This window comes from Cannabis sativa, chromosome X (genome assembly GCF_029168945.1).
Source record: "Cannabis sativa cultivar Pink pepper isolate KNU-18-1 chromosome X, ASM2916894v1, whole genome shotgun sequence".
NCBI lineage: Eukaryota > Viridiplantae > Streptophyta > Magnoliopsida > Rosales > Cannabaceae > Cannabis > Cannabis sativa.
The window spans coordinates 8,867,671-8,886,974 of NC_083610.1; the positions used below are offsets into that span (position 1 = coordinate 8,867,671).

The window sequence follows — 19,304 nt, forward strand, 5'->3', positions numbered from 1 at the left end:
TTGCATGCATCATTGGCAACGTGATTCTAAAAATCGTTTGGTAAAAAGAGTAGTAACTCTAGGTGAAATTGAAAGTGTTTTTGAAAAATTAAGCATAATGGAACAAGAACCTAATATTGCGCAAGAAAAAACACTACTTGAATATTTTTCACCTATTTCATCTAATGCTCCATCATGCATTGTTTTGCCTACTACTAATGCCACTCATTTTGAACTTAAACCATCAATCATTCAATTGTTGCCTTCTTTTTATGGTTTAGAAAGAGAAGATCCTTATATGCATGTAAAAGATTTCTTAGAAATTTGCTCAACTTTTCGTTTTCAAAATTTTTCGGATGAATCGGTTAAGCTTAGGTTGTTTCCTTTTTCTTTAAAAGATAAAGCCAAAGCTTGGTTAAACTCACTTCCAACCGGAACCATAACAACTTGGGATCAACTTTTTAATAAATTTCTTGCCAAATTTTTCCCCATGTCCAAAACTGATAATTTAAGAAGAGAAATCTCCGAATTTTATCAAAAAGATAATGAAGAATTTTATGAATGTTGGGAAAGATTTAAAGATTTATTATTAAAATGCCCCCACCATGGTTTTGAAAAATGGAGACTTGTAAAATATTTTTATGATGGTTTAACCCCTTCAAACCGACAAATGATTCAATCTATGCATACCGGAAAATTTTTGAAATTACAAGGGCAAGAGGCTTGGGAAGCTCTTGAAGAATTATCTGTTAATTCACAACAATGGAATTATTCTGAGCCTAGGTCTAGAGCAAATAATTCACCCAAAAGAGGAGGAAAATATGAAATTAAAGAAGAAACTGATTTGAGAACATCTTTTGAAAAATTAGCAAGAAAAGTAGAAGCCTTAGTCATAAGTCAAAATATGAATTCTCATGTTCAACCTAAAAAAGATGTTTTTGCTAGTACTTGTCATAATGATCAATCATGTCCTTCTTTTCTTGAAACATTTTCCGAAGAGGCTAATGCATTACATTCATATGGTAAACCAAATGATAGCCCATTTTCAAACACATACAATCCTAATTGGAGAAACCATCCCAATTTTTCATGGAGACAAAACCAACCACAAATGAACCAAGGAAACCAATTCAACATGCCAAATCCGAATCATGCCCAACCAAGTCAACCTTACCCTCCACAAAGAAAGCCTTCCTTAGAAGACACTTTACAACAATTCATGCAATCCACCCAACAAATCATGCAAAATCAATCTCAATCCATTGCCAAACTTGAGACACAATTGGGTCAACTTGCCAATGCCGTAACTGAGAGAGAAAAAGGAAGATTTCCTAGTCAACCCGTCCCAAATCCTAAAGGCCAATATGAAGTAGGAGTCCCAAGTCATAAAGAAGAAGCTAAGTCTATTTCAACTCTTAGGTCCGGAAAACAAATTGTCAAACCCGATTACACACCTCAAGTTGAAAAAGACCAAAGCCAACCTCAAAGTTCCAACACTAATGACTTGTCAAAAGATAATGATCAAATTCTTCCTTCCATTCCAAAAGCTCCTTTTCCACAAAGATTACTCCCAATCAAGAAAGGCAACCAATATAGTGACATCTTAGAAGTGTTTAAACAAGTAAGTATCAACATCCCATTCTTAGATGCCATTAAACAAATTCCTGCCTACTCCAAATTCTTGAAAGACCTTTGCACTGTTAAAAGAAACACTAATGTTCCAAAAAAGGCATTTTTAACTGAACAAGTTAGCTCCATAATTCAATATAAAAGCCTTGTTAAATATAAAGATCCTGGTTGTCCAACAATTTCATGCATCATTGGTGATCATTTTATTAACAAAGCTTTACTTGATTTAGGAGCTAGTGTGAATTTATTGCCTTATTCTGTTTATAAGCAACTTGGTCTAGGAGAATTAAAACCAACTTCTATAACACTTCAATTAGCTGATCGTTCTGTGAAAATTCCTAGAGGTATTATAGAAGATGTTTTAATTAAAGTGGATAAGTTCTATTTTCCTGTTGATTTCATTGTTCTTGATACTCAACCTGTTGAAAATGCTCATGCTCAAATACCCATCATTTTAGGTAGACCATTTTTAGCTACATCTAATGCAATTATCAACTGTCGTAATGGTGTATTGAAATTATCTTTTGGAAACATGACTGTTGAATTGAATGTTTTTAATGTTGCTAAATCTGTTGAGTGTGAGGAAATACATGAAGTGAACATGATTAACACGGAAAATATGTTTGAAATGGACATGAATGAATCTTTTGAAGCTTATGCAAAAATGTTTGGAATGTGCTTAAATGTTGATGATTTTATTCATGATGTCAATTCTTTGCTTGAGTCTACCCCACTAATGGATACTGAAAAATGGAAAGCCAAAATTGAACCATGTATTCCATTAGAGCATGTTGAGTCAATTCCTGAACCACCAAAGTTAGATCTTAAACCTTTGCCCGACACTTTGAAATATGCATTTCTAGGAGAGTCTAACACCTATCCTGTTATCATTGCATCTGATTTAGATGAAAAACAAGAAACAAAATTGTTAGATATCCTTAGAAAACATAAAAAGGCCATAGGTTGGACCATGGGAGACATTAAGGGAATTAGCCCAGCTGTGTGCATGCATAGAATTCATTTAGAAGAAAATGCTAAGCCCTCCCGAGAAAGTCAAAGAAGATTAAATCCAAACATGAAAGAGGTAGTAAGAGATGATGTAATTAAAATGTTAGATGTAGGGATCATTTACCCTATTTCTGACAGTCCATGGGTTAGTCCTGTTCAAGTTGTTCCAAAAAAATCTGGGATCACTGTTGTTAAAAATGAAAAAAATGAGTTAATCCCTACTAGAGTCCAAACTGGGTGGAGAGTGTGTATAGACTATAGAAAGTTGAATAGTGTCACTAGGAAAGACCACTTCCCATTACCCTTCATTGACCAAATGCTTGAACGATTAGCTGGCCATGCTTATTATTGCTTTCTTGATGGGTATTCGGGATATAACCAAATCCCCATTGCCCCCGAAGATCAAGAAAAGACTACCTTTACTTGCCCTTTTGGAACCTTTGCATATCGTCGCATGCCTTTTGGTCTTTGTAATGCTCCTGCAACATTTCAAAGATGTATGATTGCAATATTTTCTGATATGGTTGAAAGAAATCTTGAAGTGTTTATGGATGATTTTTCTGTGTTTGGAAATTCTTTTGATGATTGTTTGCACCATCTTTCTCTTGTTTTAATTCGTTGCAAAGAAATGAATTTAGTTCTTAATTGGGAAAAATGTCATTTCATGGTTAAAAAGGGTATTGTCTTAGGTCATGTGATTTCATCTCAAGGAATAGAAGTTGATAAAGCAAAAGTAGATCTTATTTCAAAACTTCCTCCACCTAAGACAGTAAAAGAAATTAGATCATTCTTAGGCCATGCCGGTTTTTATAGAAGATTCATAAAAGACTTTAGCAAAATTTCACGCCCTTTATGTCATTTACTTGGAAAAGAAAATGCTTTTGTCTTTGATAATGAATGTCATGCTGCCTTTGAAAATTTGAAATCCCTTTTGACTAGTGCACCTATTATTCGCCCTCCCGATTGGAACGTTCCTTTTGAAATAATGTGTGATGCTTCTGATTATGCAATTGGTGCTGTTTTAGGACAAAGAATTAACAAGTTACCTCATGTAATATACTATGCTAGCAAAACTTTAAATGAAGCTCAATTGAATTACACTACAACTGAAAAAGAATTGCTTGCTGTTGTGTTTGCATTAGAGAAGTTTAGGTCTTATTTGTTAGGATCTAAAATAATTGTCTATTCTGATCATGCTGCATTGAAATATCTCTTGTCGAAAAAAGATGCTAAATCTCGTTTAATTCGTTGGATCTTGCTTTTACAAGAATTTGATTTAGAGATACGTGATAAAAAAGGTTCTGAAAATGTTGTAGCTGATCATTTGTCTAGAATTGTTGTTGAAACTAATCATGATTCCACCACTATCATTGAAACTTTTCCTGATGAACAACTCATGCATGTATCTTCTTTTCCTTGGTATGCTGATATTGTCAATTATTTGGTCACTGGTGAAATTCCTTCTCATTGGTCTAAACAAGATAAATCTAAATTTTATGCTGAAGTGAAAAATTTCATGTGGGATGATCCTTATTTGTTTAAATATTGCCCTGATCAAATAATAAGAAGATGCATTCCAAACTGTGATCAACCTAAAATCATATCTTTTTGTCATGATCATGCATGTGGTGGACATTTTAGTGGTAAGAAAACTGCTTTGAAAATTTTACAATGTGGATTTTATTGGCCTACTATTTTTCATGACACTTATATGTATTGCAAATCTTGTGAACGTTGTCAAAAATTAGGAAGTGTAACTAGAAGAAACATGATGCCTTTAAATCCTATTCTTATTGTTGAAATATTTGATGTTTGGGGCATTGATTTTATGGGTCCATTTCCTAATTCTTTTGGTAATTTATACATTCTTGTTGGTGTTGATTATGTGTCTAAATGGGTAGAAGCTATTGCATGTCACACTAATGACCACAAAGTTGTGCTTAAGTTTTTGAAAGAAAATATTTTCTCACGATTTGGTTCACCACGCGCCATCATTAGTGATAATGGTACACACTTTTGTAATAGGCCTTTTGAACATTTAATGAAACAATATGGCATTACACATAAAGTCACTACACCTTATCACCCACAAACTAGTGGTCAAGTTGAAATATCAAATAGGGAGATTAAGCACATCTTAGAGAAAACTGTCAACCCCACTAGGAAAGATTGGTCCCTAAGACTCATTGATGCATTATGGGCATATCGTACTGCATACAAAACGCCCATTGGAATGTCTCCCTATAGACTTGTTTATGGGAAGGCATGCCACTTACCCGTTGAGTTAGAACATAGAGCCTATTGGGCTATTAAGCAACTAAATTTTTCCTTAGACAAAGCGGGTGAGAAAAGAAAGCTTCAATTGAATGAGTTAGAAGAGCTTAGGCATGATGCATATGACTATTCGAAAAAGTATAAGGACCGAATGAAATTTTACCATGACAAAAATATTTTGAGAAAAGATTTTTCTCCCGGTCAAAAAGTCCTTTTATACAATTCTCGTTTGCATCTCTTTCCGGGAAAGTTACGCTCTAGGTGGGTAGGTCCATACATTATCCGCACTGTTTTTCCACATGGAGCCATTGAAGTTGAAAATCCTAATAATGGTAATGTATTCAAAGTTAATGGACAAAAATTGAAACCATTTTTAGAATTGAAAAATGTTGAAGTGGATGAAATCCTCCTTGAGGATCCAATTTACCATGATCCTTGATTGCTCTTATCAATTCTTGGTAATGTGTGTTTTTCTTTATGTTTTAGATTAACTTTTTGTTTTGATTTTTGTTATCTTTTTGTTGCTCTTGACATTGCTCCAAGATGAGGTATGACCATTCTAAACTCTCAACTCTTTTACTTTCAATTTATATTTGTATTTTGATACATTGAGGACAATGCATAAATTAAGTTTGGGGTGGTGAGTTCCTATGGTTATTTCTTTCATGTGCTTAGAAATGGTAGAGTATTTTTCACTAAAAAAAAAAAAATTATTGTTTGGATGCTAAAGTAGTAATATTATATATTTTTATAAAAAAAAAAAACAAAGAAAAATGTTTATTATTATTTTTCTAGTAAAAAAAAAAAATATTAATTTTCTATATATATATTTATGCCTTTAAAAAACAAAAAAAAAATATATAAAAAAAAAATCCCTTTGGTGATATCCCTTTTTCCTATGATAATACCCTTGATTGAGTTTGATTTTAGTTTATACAAATATGAATCTCTTTTAAGCTTTATTTTTAATTCTTGGGTCAATTTTGCTAAAAAAATCAAATTTTGAAAAAAAAAAGTATTCATCTTGTTATGTGAAATAAATATTTTGTTGCAATAATTTTTCCGAAATTCACATAATAATTTGATGAATAGATTTTAGATTTAGAATTTAAAATATATTTTTAAAGCAAGATTGACTATTGAATTAATTACATGAGTTTAATTTTTATTCATATTTTATATAAGCTATTTTCAATGTGCAATTTTTGAGGACATTTTTGATATCACCAAAATAAAAAAAAAATAAAAAACAATAAAAAAATGTGTGTTGTTAATTTTTCTTTTGCTTGAGGACTAGCAAAATTTTAAGTTTGGGGTTGTGATAACTCTAGAAATTAGAGTTATTTTTCACATTTTTTTTACTAAAAATTGGTTTAGTTCTTAAGTTTTTAATTAATTTATTAAGTTTTGAACTATTTTTGAATTTATTAGCTTTATTGTAATTTTATATGTTTTTGTGTGTTTTTATAATTAATTTGTGATAATATGTTATGTGGTAATTATTTTTTTATTTTATTTTAGTTTCTAATTTTTTTTATGTATTTTTAGGTGTAATTGGTGGTGAAAATTAGGATTAAATTGAAGAAAGTTTGAAGAAGTGGGGTCAAAAATACAAATTGTAAAAGAATATCAGATTTGACCAAGAAGAGACCCACTCTCGGTCAACTGCAAGCTCCAATCGAAGCCGTTCGTTGACTGATCGGAGGGCTCCCATGCGTGCGTGAGGCACACCCAGGATACCGAGAGTGACAATGTGTTTTCTCCTGCTTTTCTTCCACGCGGGTCCCACGAGTCAGCTTCAGCTCCAATCACGACATGCCACGCGTGCGCCCAGCAGCTGCCTCCTTCCCAGCTGGCACCACTCCCGTCAGCGCCCATCCAACGAAGCTCGCCACCTCACGCACGTCGGCTCCGGCCCACGAACCGGCTCGCGCCAAGTGTCTCGAGAAGAAAAAAAAGAGGAAAAAATGGGCATTTAAATTTGATACATCTGAGCCAAATAAATTACTTTACAAAAAGCCAAAATTCTCATTTTCTCCCACAACTTACACCTAAATATCAACTTTATTCTCCCAATTATTTTCACCTAAATAAACATTCCTAATTTATTTTTTTACCCTATCCTTTCACTACTTTTACATCCTTACAAAACATTTATTTTTTCCAATACTCTTACACATACTCTATTTACCCATTCTCTTCCCAACACTAATTAAATTAATCATTTTATTTATTTATTTTGATTAATTTAATTCTCTAATTTTGCCTATAAATATGGTGTTGGAAGACCATTTCAAAGGACATCTCTTCACCCTCCTAAACACCTCTTCAACCCAAAACACTTCTCCATTCCACACTCTTCATTTTTACCATTTTCTTTCTACCATTTTTACACTTTGAAGAGCATGTCAAGTATGTTTATCTTTTGTAATTTTTATCTAGTTATGAGCTTCTAATCTTTTTTTCAAGATTATTAAGATGATGATGAAGCAAAATGTAACTAGATAGTGTTTATGTTTGTATGTTGATTTCCCATTTGTGCTATAAAGTTCATGGATTTTTCTATCAAAAATATGTCTTTTTTATCTTCAATATCATGTATTTTTGATTGTTAAAGCATATTTCCACTTAGTTCTTCATTATGCAAAAATATAATACTCTTTGATTAAATGTCTTTCATTAAATTGTTTACATCTAATTCTTAGAATATAAGTGTTATATTTTGCCTAAACATAGTTTCTTTGATTTTGTGTAGTTTCATTAAATTGTAACACATTTAATGCTTAGAAATTATACCTCTTATAAGTGAAGAAAAACCCTATATTTTTGAAAATAACTTGTACTTAAAGGAAAAATATATTTTAGAAAATATAGTTTGATTTATTTCAACTATATATATATGAACTTGGAAATCAATATACTTATAAATACTATTGAACTTGCATTTTGTGGATTCTAATATCTTAATAATCTTATTGTACACATCTTATTGGAAAATTATTTTCATACTCACTCATCTTTAATCTTAAGTATTTTAGTTATTTGTCTTTTATTTTATTTTGCAAAACTAAAATCCCATCAAATATTTGGAGCTAGGTTAGAATATTCTTATTTTGTTTGAAATAGTTTCTTTTGATGTTAGTCAACTCCCATGGGTTCGACCTTGCACTTACATGAACACTATATTCCGAAACGATTCGTGCACTTGCGAGTATAAATATTAAAACACTCACTTTTGAGGACAACAGTATTCATTCGACGATGATGATGTCGACCAAATTTTTGATGAGTTGTTAAAAGCTAAGGCAATACGACTCCCCGAGCCGAAACGACCCAACGAGGTTGGCATGACAAATGATCCAAATTATTGTCGGTACCACCAAATTGTAAGTCACCCATTGTCGGATTGCTACATCCTCAAAAACATTATCGAAGGCATGATCAAGAGAAAAGAGATTGAGATTGACTCTTCTCTTGGGAAAGCGACAACAAATACAACTTCCCTAACCGAGAATGACCAAATACCAAATGATCCAACACAAAGGGACATAGTTTCTGTGGCATTTGAAGTCGACAAGGAAGTTACAATAGTCCAAGCCCACTCCGACATGCCAAGGCCAGGAAACCCAAATATTCCTACATTATATGAGCTCATGACAGAGCCTAATTTAGAAATTTGGGAGGACTGGTATGATAGTGAAGAGGATTTAGAAAGTACATGGCAAACATGTACTCGAAAAAAACCGGCAAAAATTCCATCTCGGAAGCCATCTGGAAGCTCCGGAATCAAATTTCGGAGTAGACCAGATATAAAGGATCAAAAGAGTAAGAAAAGGATCGGCAAGCAAAAGGCCGTTTCCAAAAGAAATGAACTCGAACAACCAAAACGAAATCTAGTAACTCTGGAGGAGTTTTTACCAAAAGAGTTACGGGGCAAGGCAGCTAGTTGTAATGACAAGTGTGTCGGATTCTTGCATGACTTTAACAAAAGAAGATCTTGAATCTACCTCACCTGAAAGTGAAAAAGAGGTAGATGAAATTACCTTGCAAGATATGCGGCGGAAAATTTTTGCAAAGAAAGAAAAAGAGGCGAAAGAGCTTGAAAAAGCTAAACAAGACCTTCAAAAGCCTTCATCTTCGGCCAACCAAGAATCCACCAATGACAATCGAAGATGTAAAAACACTGGTGAAGATGAGATGACGCGAGCAAAATATGACATATTGGCTCATCTAAAACGCATCCGGCTCTTTTAAGCGTTTATGATGCACTGCAAATGTCTCCTGAGCATAGAAATGCACTTGTTGTCGCATTGACAAGTCCTGAATTTTATACGGAGAAAATAGAGCCAATGAAACCTATATCACTTGAGACGCATACCTCTTGTATGGCATGCATAACTTTCGATGATAAAGATCGTCAGTTGGGAGCCGCCTTACATAATCGACCTACGTACGTGACGGGTATGGTTGCTGATAATCGCGTGAGCCGCATCATGTTGGATTGTGGATCGGCTGTGAATGTACTCCCCTTAAAAACCTTGAGAGATGTCGGGTTACACCCACGTCAATTGTCTCCATCATCATTGACTATTCAAGGTTTTAACCAAGCTGGAGAAAAAGTAAGGGGAAGTATCACACTAAAAATTGAAATAGGCGAGTTAAATTCTGAAGCCTTATTTCATGTCATCGATTCAGATACATCCTACAATGTATTGTTAGGGCGACCATGGCTTCATGAATATGGAGTCATTCCTTCAACACTCCACCAATGCTTTAAGTTTTGCAAGGAAGGCAAAGTCAAAAGTGTCAATGCAGACCCGAATCCCTTTTACGGGGAACAAGTGAATTATGCCGATGCAAAATTTTACAAGCCAGCTAATGTTACCATCTTAAAAGGGAAACCTGAGGAGAGCAAACATCACGAAAACTCAGTCGTACAAAACCCTCCACAAATTAAGCGACTATCCCTTGTGAAATCTCCCCAGTCCAAAGAGGAGAACTTGAAGGTATCTAACAAAAAACGAACCTTTAAGTATATCCCTAAAAGTCAACGAGGAGTAGGGCAAAAAGCGTTGACACCGATCGAAGATTCGATGACAGCCCTGATGACAAGCTTTACTTTACCACTAAGGAAAATCGATCAGTCACTACCCAAGGGTAAAATGCAAATTTCAGTTTCCTTTGGTAAAGATAGCAAGAAAAATAAAAGAGTCATTACTCTCAATAAAGCATCCTCCACTTCTGTAACTCCGAAAACCTTCAAAACAACGAAGAAAAATGTTCATTTTAAGAAGCAAAAAGGAGTCACAATCCATCAAAATAGTGATTGTTTAAAAGCTTCTTTTGAATCAGATGAGTTAACAGAGGAGGAACAAAAAATGTTTCACAGCGACGATGTTCCTACACCTTCCCCGCGGGTCTCAGTATTTGATAGACTTGAACCAAGCACATCCACCCCACGAGTGTCAGCATTCGAAAGGCTTGTTTTCCCAAGTGCTCCACAGTCAAAGGGAACTAAAAAGCAAAAACAGTGGATGCCAAAACAGAAGAAATCTTTGAGAATTACTATTCGGGGGCATGAAACACAAGAAGATGGAGAAAATTTTGCTCAAGTCAATTACCTCTCTTTCGAAGAAAGCTTGACCGTAGAAGATGAAGGCTCAAGCTCAAACCCTTCGGAAGATTTTATAGACATCTTTCAACCAGCACCTCAGGAATTCGAAGATGGAGGACAAGCAACTGTGGATGACTTAGTAGAGATCAATCTCGGGACCGAGGATGATCCAAAGCCCGTGTTTGTCAGTGCTTTATTATCTGAAGAAGAGTTACCACAGTACATACAAGTCCTTCGCGAGAACAAAGATGTATTTGCTTGGTTATACCGTGACATGCCGGGGTTGAACCGAAAGGTTGCTGTGCACAGGTTGGCAGTATCACAAGACGCTACCCCTGTTAAACAATCTCAAAGAAGGATTCGACCAGAATTACTTCCCAAAGTCGAGGCAGAAATTGACAAGTTAAGAGACTGCCGGTTTATTCGGGAAGTTCAGTATCCTACTTGGCTTGCAAACATCGTCATTGTGATGAAGAAAAATGGGCAACTCCGCATATGCGTGGATTACCGAGATCTTAATCGGGCTTGCCCAAAAGATGAATTCCCACTCCCCATCACTGAGTTATTGATAGACGCTACCACTGGTTTTGATGCCTTATCATTCATGGATGGATTTTCTGGGTACAACCAAATCAAAATGGCACACGAGGACGAAGAGCTCACTGCTTTTCGGACACCAAAAGGCATATTTTGCTATACAGTTATGCCATTTGGCCTCAAGAATGCAGGGGCAACCTACCAAAGAGCAATGACCACAATTTTTGAAGACATGATGCACAATACTGTCGAATGTTATGTCGACGATCTAGTGGTTAAAACAAAAGAAAGGACAAATCATCTTGATGATTTAAAACGAGTCTTTGATAGGCTCAGGCAACACAATCTCAAGATGAATCCTTTAAAATGTGCATTTGGGGTAACATCGGGAAAGTTCCTCGGGTTTATCGTCAGACATCGAGGAATTGAAATCGACCCTGCAAAGATCAAAGCAATTTTGGAAATGCCTCCCCCGCGTAATTTACGTCAACTACGTGGACTACAGGGAAAACTTGCGTATATTCGAAGATTCATCTCAAACCTGTCTGGTAGATGTCAACCCTTTTCGCGGTTGATGCAGAAAAATGTCCCATTTATTTGGGATGAGGCATGCCAAAATGCTTTTGAAAGCATTAAGAAGTACCTGTTGCACCCACCAGTGTTGAGAGCTCCAATCTTAGGAAAGCCATTGATATTATATATCACTTCACTCGACCGCTCCTTGGGAGCCATGCTGGCACAAAACAATGAGGAGGGAAAAGAAGTTGCTCTTTACTACCTAAGTAGAACTTTAGTAGGGGCAGAACAAAACTACCCTCCAATTGAGAAAGTGTGTTTGGCTTTAATCTTTGCTGTCACAAAACTACGACACTATTTGCTCTCACACCCTGTGACTTTAGTGTCAAAAGCTGACCCGCTAAGATATATCCTATCTAAGCCCGTGTTGTCTGGAAGACTTGCCAAATGGTCCATGATGTTGTCAGAATTTGAAATTAACTTTGTCCCGCAAAAAGCAATAAAAGGACAAGCTTTGGCTGATTTTCTGGCAGCACACCCAATTCCAGATGATATGGAGTTGCGAGAGGATCTTCCAGATGAAGAAGTCTTCGCAATTGATACTTCATCGTGGCAATTATATTTTGATGGGGCAGCAAGAAGTAGTGGGGCAGGTGCGGGAATTGTCTTTGTGACACCGTCAGGAGGCCTGATACCTTACTCTTTCCATATTCTAGCTATATGCACAAATAATGTAGCAGAATATGAAGCATTAGTTATCGGCCTCGAAGTTGCACTCGAAATGAAAATACAATCATTGGAGGTATTTGGTGATTCTCTTTTGGTTATTAAACAAATGAGTGGTGAATTTGCGGTCAAGCATGAGAATTTAGTCCCTTATCACGAAAAGGCTAAATATTTGCTTGGCCAATTTCAAGATATAACTCTAAATCACATCCCCAGATCAAAAAATGGTAAAGCTGATGCATTGGCTAATTTAGCTGCATCACTAACACTTCCTGAAGAAAGGGATCTTCAAATTACCATAGGGGAACGCCATGTATTATCCCAATCTATGGAAAGAGTTGAAGAAGGAAATACAGTCAACTTGATAACTTTCCTGGATAGTGCAAATGAAAATGACTGGCGTCAGCCAATCAAAGACTACATCCAAAAAGGAGTCTTGCCAGAAGACTTGAAGAAAAGAGTGGATGTAAGAAGAAGAGCGCCTCGATTTGTGGTCTTTAATGACACATTGTACAAGCGTTCATTCGATGGAATATTATTGAGATGTCTCTCAATAGAAGAAGCGGCACATGCACTTCAAGAGACTCATGCCGGTGCATGTGGCGCCCATCAAGCTGGCCCAAAATTGTCAGCTCAATTAAAGCGGTTGGGTTACTATTGGCCTACTATGGTTCAAGATGCAATTAATTTTGCTAAATGTTGTAAGTCATGCCAATTACATGGAGATTTCATCCATCAACCCCCTCAACCACTCCATCCTTCTATACTGTCATGGCCTTTCGAAACTTGGGGAATGGACGTCATTGGTCCTTTTACGCCACCCTCTTCCAAAGCCCATAAGTATATTTTGGCCATCACAGATTACTTCTCTAAATGGGCCGAAGCCGTACCACTAAAAGAAGTACGGGCGGAAGATGTCGCTGATTTTATAAGGACCCACGTAATTTATCGATACGGGGTTCCTTCAAAAATTATCTCCGACAATGCCCTTTATTTCAAGTGTAAGGCAATGGTCAAATTGATGAACAAGTACAAATTCAACCACAGTTTCTCGGCTAGTTACAACCCGTCTTCAAATGGTCAAGCAGAAGCATTTAACAAAGTGTTATGCAAAATCATGAAGAAGACAGCGACAAAGAATAAGAGGGATTGGCATGAACGCCTCTTAGAAGCTTTGTGGGCATATAGAACCACTGTGAGGACTGCGACTGGTTGTACACCTTATAACTTGGTGTTTGGATCTGAGGCAGTGTTACCTCTGGAGGTACAAATACCTTCATTAAGAATTGCTACTCAACTAACAAACCCAGATGAAAATGTGCAAGTCCGTCTAGCCGAGCTTGAAGCATTAGATGAAAAGCGACTTGCTATTCAACAAAAGCTCGAAATTTACCAAGCCCAGGTAGCTGGGGCATTCAACAAGAAAGTTAAATTTCGATCTTTTTCGGTTGGAGATCTAGTGCTTACTGTGAAACGACCAATTGTCATAACTAGAAGGATGAAAGGCAAATTTGAGGCAAAATGGGAAGGACCTTATGTTGTTACTAAGGTCTTCTTAAGAGGGGCATATGAACTTTCAAATTCAGAAGGCCAACGCGTTTACCCGTGTGTTAATGGGAAGTTCATCAAAAAGTTCTACACTTAAACAAAAGGGTATTTACCCATGGTGTAGACAGCGCACTTAAACAAAAAAAAAAAAAAAAAAAAAAAAAAAAAGCGAGTGTGCAATGAACTACGTAAGGCTTGATCCCACTCCGGGTACATAGGCAATCTAGTTTATAACTAATCCCAGCCACACAAAATAAAAAACTTATCTCCTCAAAAAAAAAAAAAAAATTGTAAAGAACTACGAACGGCTTGATCCCTTAAAAGGGTACGTAGGCAATCTGAACAAAAATTGGATGCAGCCACAAAATAAAAAAAAATATTCTTTATTCCTCCCAACAAAGGAGTCAAAATTCTAAAAGGTCTAAATGACAAAATACTATTAGTCCTCAAGGCTAATAAACAAAAAAGGGCTAACAAAGACTAAAACTAAAACTAAAGCTAAAAAAATTTAGAAGCAAAGTTGTAAGATCTTCAGTCCATCTGGAGAAATAAAGTCAAAGCGCCGAGTCTCCTCTGGATCTCTTCTTCTTGAATCTTGAGTGTTGCTTTCGCTCTCTCAGCTTCATGGAATTTTTCCACATTAGCTTGGTTCTTTGACTGATCTATCTCCTCAGCGAGATGTCGTTTCTCCTTCAAGGAATCATTGAGACTAGAAAGATCTACTTCAAATGATGCTTTTTCAGCTTCGAACTCAGCTCGTCGCTGTTGTATGGCTAGTTCTGCCGCAATAATCTCTGCTTCCTTTGCTTTAAAATCTTCAAAATCCTTTGTCTTGTTAGTAACAGATATGGACAAATGATCTATAGCTGCCAAATTATCCTTATCACGACGAAGAAGATCTATGATAAGAGATTCATCAAGACTAAGGGCATTCTCAACAACTTGAGCAGAAGCGAGAAACTTTTCTTGAGTTTTGAGCAAGTCATTAACATTATCAGTGAACCATGCAACCTCTGCTAAGCCACATTTATAATGCCCGCAAAGGGTACTCAACACGTCGAGTTGCATACTCACGTCAGCACGATGTTTTGAAATGTCTGATGTGGTCAGAGGAGAAGATGACAAATGAAGAATGTCTTTCATGCATTCAATCACAAACTTCTTGGTATGTTCATTCAAGTCTGAGTTGGTGATTGCTGAAGCTGACACTGTCAACACCGGGTTTGGTCGAGGAATAAGCAAATCTGAAGGAACAAGTGATGATGGAGTACCCGTCTTTGCTGAGACAATCGGTTCTGGTGGAATGGTTGGCTCTGCAGGCAATGCCTCACTGTCAAATCCTTTGTTAACATAATCATCAGACCCATCAAAGTCGATAAGTTGTTCATCCCTAGAGCTAGAAGCTCCGAAACAAGTATCAGATGGTGGCATTTCTGAACTCTGAGTTAGTGGGAAGAAGACATCTTCAATACGACTAGACTCGTCATGCTTCGCACGTTTCTTTTGTTTGAAATGTGGGACTAAGGAATGGACATTTTCTGATCCAATGTCCGACTCAGTATCAGCATAGTTGGCGCCAGTAAATTCATTATGTTGGGGAGGACATCTCTCAAAAACTTCTTCAGGGTTGGAGTAAAGTAAGCGAATGTCTTTGATCACATAATTTGACTCCTCTTCTTTGAATGGTTGCTTGGACAATGTTGAATGAATGGCCTTCACAGATCTCCCCAAGTATGGAATGCAACTCCTCACCCACCAACGACAGTACCACCACGTGCATTGACCCATACGGAGAGTCCTAGGAATGTAAAAGTGGATGCCAGTATTTCTCCTTAATATTAAAACCCAAGCTTTAGCGATTTCGCTTATTCCACACTGCCTCCTCCTAGGAATACTCAGACAAAACTTATCTGAGGGCACACCTTGATCGAAACCAAACTGGCGAGCAAATCTGTTAGGATAATAAGGTTCTAAATATGCGTCGTTACCCACTCTTACGGGTAGCAAAGAAGAACGCATAGAAATCAGTAACTCAAATTTCTCATCAGATAAATCTTCATTATCCAAAAAGTCTAGATCTTTCTCCATGGGAAATGAATATGGCCGATGCATAACATAATCCTCTCCCCTTAAAATATGTCTAGCCCCATTCATGCTTCGACGTTCAGCAGGGATCCCGCCATACTTACTTAAATGAGGAAGATCCATAAGATCCCAACCACTATAGAGATGGCGAAAATGCTCGGCTAACCAACCTATCACATAATGCATAGGTAAGAAGGCTTGACCTCGCCCCTGGCCATGTATGGCTGAATCATACAAAGCTCGATAAATGTATCCCAAAACAGAGGGTGCAAGTGAAACTTTGTGTCCGTGGGCCATCATTGAAGCCATGTAAAAAGTTTCAGGTCTAATGTTGGAGCCCTCAGTAGGAAAAACAAAACGACTTAGCCATAAAGACAGAAAGGCTGCAAGACTACCCTCTTTTGAAATGTTCAATGGAATAGAGTGAAGATTAACTTTTGATTTACCTTTCCTTTGGTCGTCTTCTCCTATGGCCTCACAAGTCGAGTTTTGTCTCACACCTTGAAACATCTTTTTCCCTCTATAGAAAAATTCTATCCACTGCTCCCAAGATACATTTATATCATTTGATTTGGCACAAACTTTGACACTCTTCAAATAGTTATAAATTTGAGTGTGGAACCTTAAAAGCTCTGCAGTGGTAGAATGATATGGAGTGCCGCCAACCAATTTTTTGTTAAGAGGTATAAACTCTTCATAAGGAATTCCTAAAATAGGTAACCCTCCGATAACCTTCAAATCATACAGAGATATTCCCATCTCACCACTGCTATGATGAAATGTGTTAGACAGAGGACCCCAGAGTTCAGAAAAAGCTCGCCATACAGATCTCTCATAGTTGAATGGATATCTCGATATATAAACAGCTCCATAAATCCCAGCATGATTCAAAGTATCTCGATTTGTGCGCAAAATAAGGTCTGTCCATTCAATAAGATATGTCGCAAATACAGCATGTCCATGAAAGAAAAAATTGTTATTGGCCTTTTTCTCTGCTAAAACACGATGAAGGCTTGGATAAAAGTCCACTGTGACTTGGTGATCCATATCAGCATCCTGTTTATTGTCAATATCCCCAAGAACTTTAGCTTGAAAATTGGGACCAAAGCCTCGAGTGTGCTGGACAACATTATCATCAAGCGAAGAATTATATTGTAAGTCACCCGAGATTACATCTTCAATCTTACACAAAGAAACAGGATCTTGATGATCATTGGATGCTTTTACTTCATTCAATGAAATTGAGCGTCGATAAGATGGTCCAATCTCTATTTCTCTTCCTAAATTGTTCGGAGCTCTTTGAGAGCCAAGTCCCCTAAAATTAGACATACTGCACAAAAAAAAGTAGGTCAGACGAAATAAAATACAAAATTCTCAAGCAAGATGTGTGTACATAAATGACACGCACTTGCTTGAGGGGGCATCTGTTGAACGATAAAAAAAAAAGAAGAGGAATAAATAAATTTATTATTATTTCATTATTGGTTTTTAAAATAATAATAATAAAAAAAATATATCAGTCAAATAGAGAGAAAATAGGATCTCAACTCCCCACTCCCCTATTTTTACTCATCCTTTACGTTACAGGATAAAAAAAAATAATAATTTTATTGGAAAAAATAGGGTCTATAAATAGGAGAAGTTGAGAACAGAAAAAGGATCGACACTTTGAAAAAAAAAAGTCTGAGAAAGAGAGAAAAGAAACACAGAGAAAAAAAATATAAACGATACTTTTTTTGGCAACAATCAAGAAAGCTTCAAGGGTAAGTATTCATGGAATGAATTCATTCCTATTTCTTTTTTTCTTTTGATGTGTATTTTGCTTCTCTCTCATTCTTATTTTTCTCTATTCATTTATGGAATGCCCTCATTCCATGAATGAAAATGGATGCTCTCATCCATGGAATGCCCTCATTCCGCAAAAAAATATTGGATGCTCTCATCCATGGAATGCCCTCATTCCGCAAAAAATATTGGATGCTCTCATCCATGGAATGCCCTCATTCCGCAAAAAAATATTGGATGCTCTCATCCATGGAATGCCCTCATTCCGAAAAAAATTTGGATGCTCTCATCCATTCTATAAAAAATGGACGCTCACATCCATGGAATGCCCTCATCCCGTAAAAAAATTGGATGCTATCATCCATTCCATAAAAAAATGGATGCTCACATCCATAAAATTATTGTCAAATTAATTTGCAGTAAAATATAATTTGATCGAGAAATATTTAAAAGCAAAGCCAACGATCAAAGTATTCAAAAAGAAAAAAATTGATTTGAACAAGTTAGTAAAATAAATGGATCCAAAAATATCAATGCGTAAAAAAACATAAATATAAAATAATGGAACTAATTTGTTTTACCGAAATTCGTAGAAATCAAGTATATGTATATACCTCTGTTGTATACACTTGGAATATATATACAAATAATTTGTATCTATCGACTTTAAAAGTTGGAATATATATACAAATAATTTGTATCTATCGACTTTAAAAGGAAAAAGCATCAAGGGCACATGTGCACTACTAATGTGTCTCAAGTTTGTGGTGACAAATTGTATTATATATATAAATATATATCATTATGAGTCAGGTTGATATACACCCCCATTGAATGTGGTGAGTGGTATAAACTAATACAAATAGGATACTGACTTATGTGTATGTTTATATATATATATATCATAATATATGCCAACATAAATAAAAAAAAAAGAAAAAAAGTCATCCATATATATATGTGAGTCGATGTCTTTCTTTTTATATATACGAGTGCGTAATATAATACATGAGTGTATTGACAAATATTTGTTTTTACTGGTTTGGTATGCTGGAATGTATGATTTGGTATAAAATCAGTTCATATACATATTATTGGCCCTTTCACGTGGGCAGCAATATGATGAAAGATATTTCACCAAATAAGAAAGTGCAGATAAACAAATCAATTCCTTTCAGCAACAAAGAAAAAAGTGGGCATGTATACATATGACTGACGCGAGGAAGTAAAACAAAATAATTACTTACACTCCAGTCGAAAAATCGTTGTGGTCAAGTTTGTTCTTCTCGGCAATTGAATATGTCCTTTTCTGAGTGGAAACAAATATATCCCATAATATAAATTTACTTATGTATAGGTATATATATATCCATGAGAGAGTACATGTAACGTGTACTGATATAATATATATACACTACACTAGTAAGTTAAATGACAGTTTTCAAATGTATAATTCAAATAGAAATTTGGGTTATAAATATCTTAGATACTATGTTGAATTGACCAATTTAAATTTAGAATAGTATCTAATAAAAGATAAATTATTATTCTTTGGAATAAATGATTAAAATATCAGCCAAATAATCTTTTTATTTATAAAATA

At 35.8% G+C, this 19,304-nt stretch overlaps 1 protein-coding gene and 1 non-coding gene across 2 annotated transcripts; one reads left to right on the plus strand and one right to left on the minus strand.

Annotated features, from left to right (window-relative positions):
• Window positions 1–5,614, plus strand: LOC133031995 (uncharacterized). Its single transcript, XM_061105802.1, has one exon. It carries the CDS (start codon window positions 5–7, stop codon window positions 5,327–5,329), a length of 5,325 nt encoding a protein of 1,774 aa, XP_060961785.1. The 5' UTR covers window positions 1–4; the 3' UTR covers window positions 5,330–5,614.
• Window positions 485–591, minus strand: LOC115721570 (small nucleolar RNA R71). The gene has a single exon (XR_004012585.2). It is a non-coding gene; the product is annotated as a small nucleolar RNA R71 (small nucleolar RNA).
• Window positions 5,615–19,304: the final 13,690 nt, after the last annotated feature.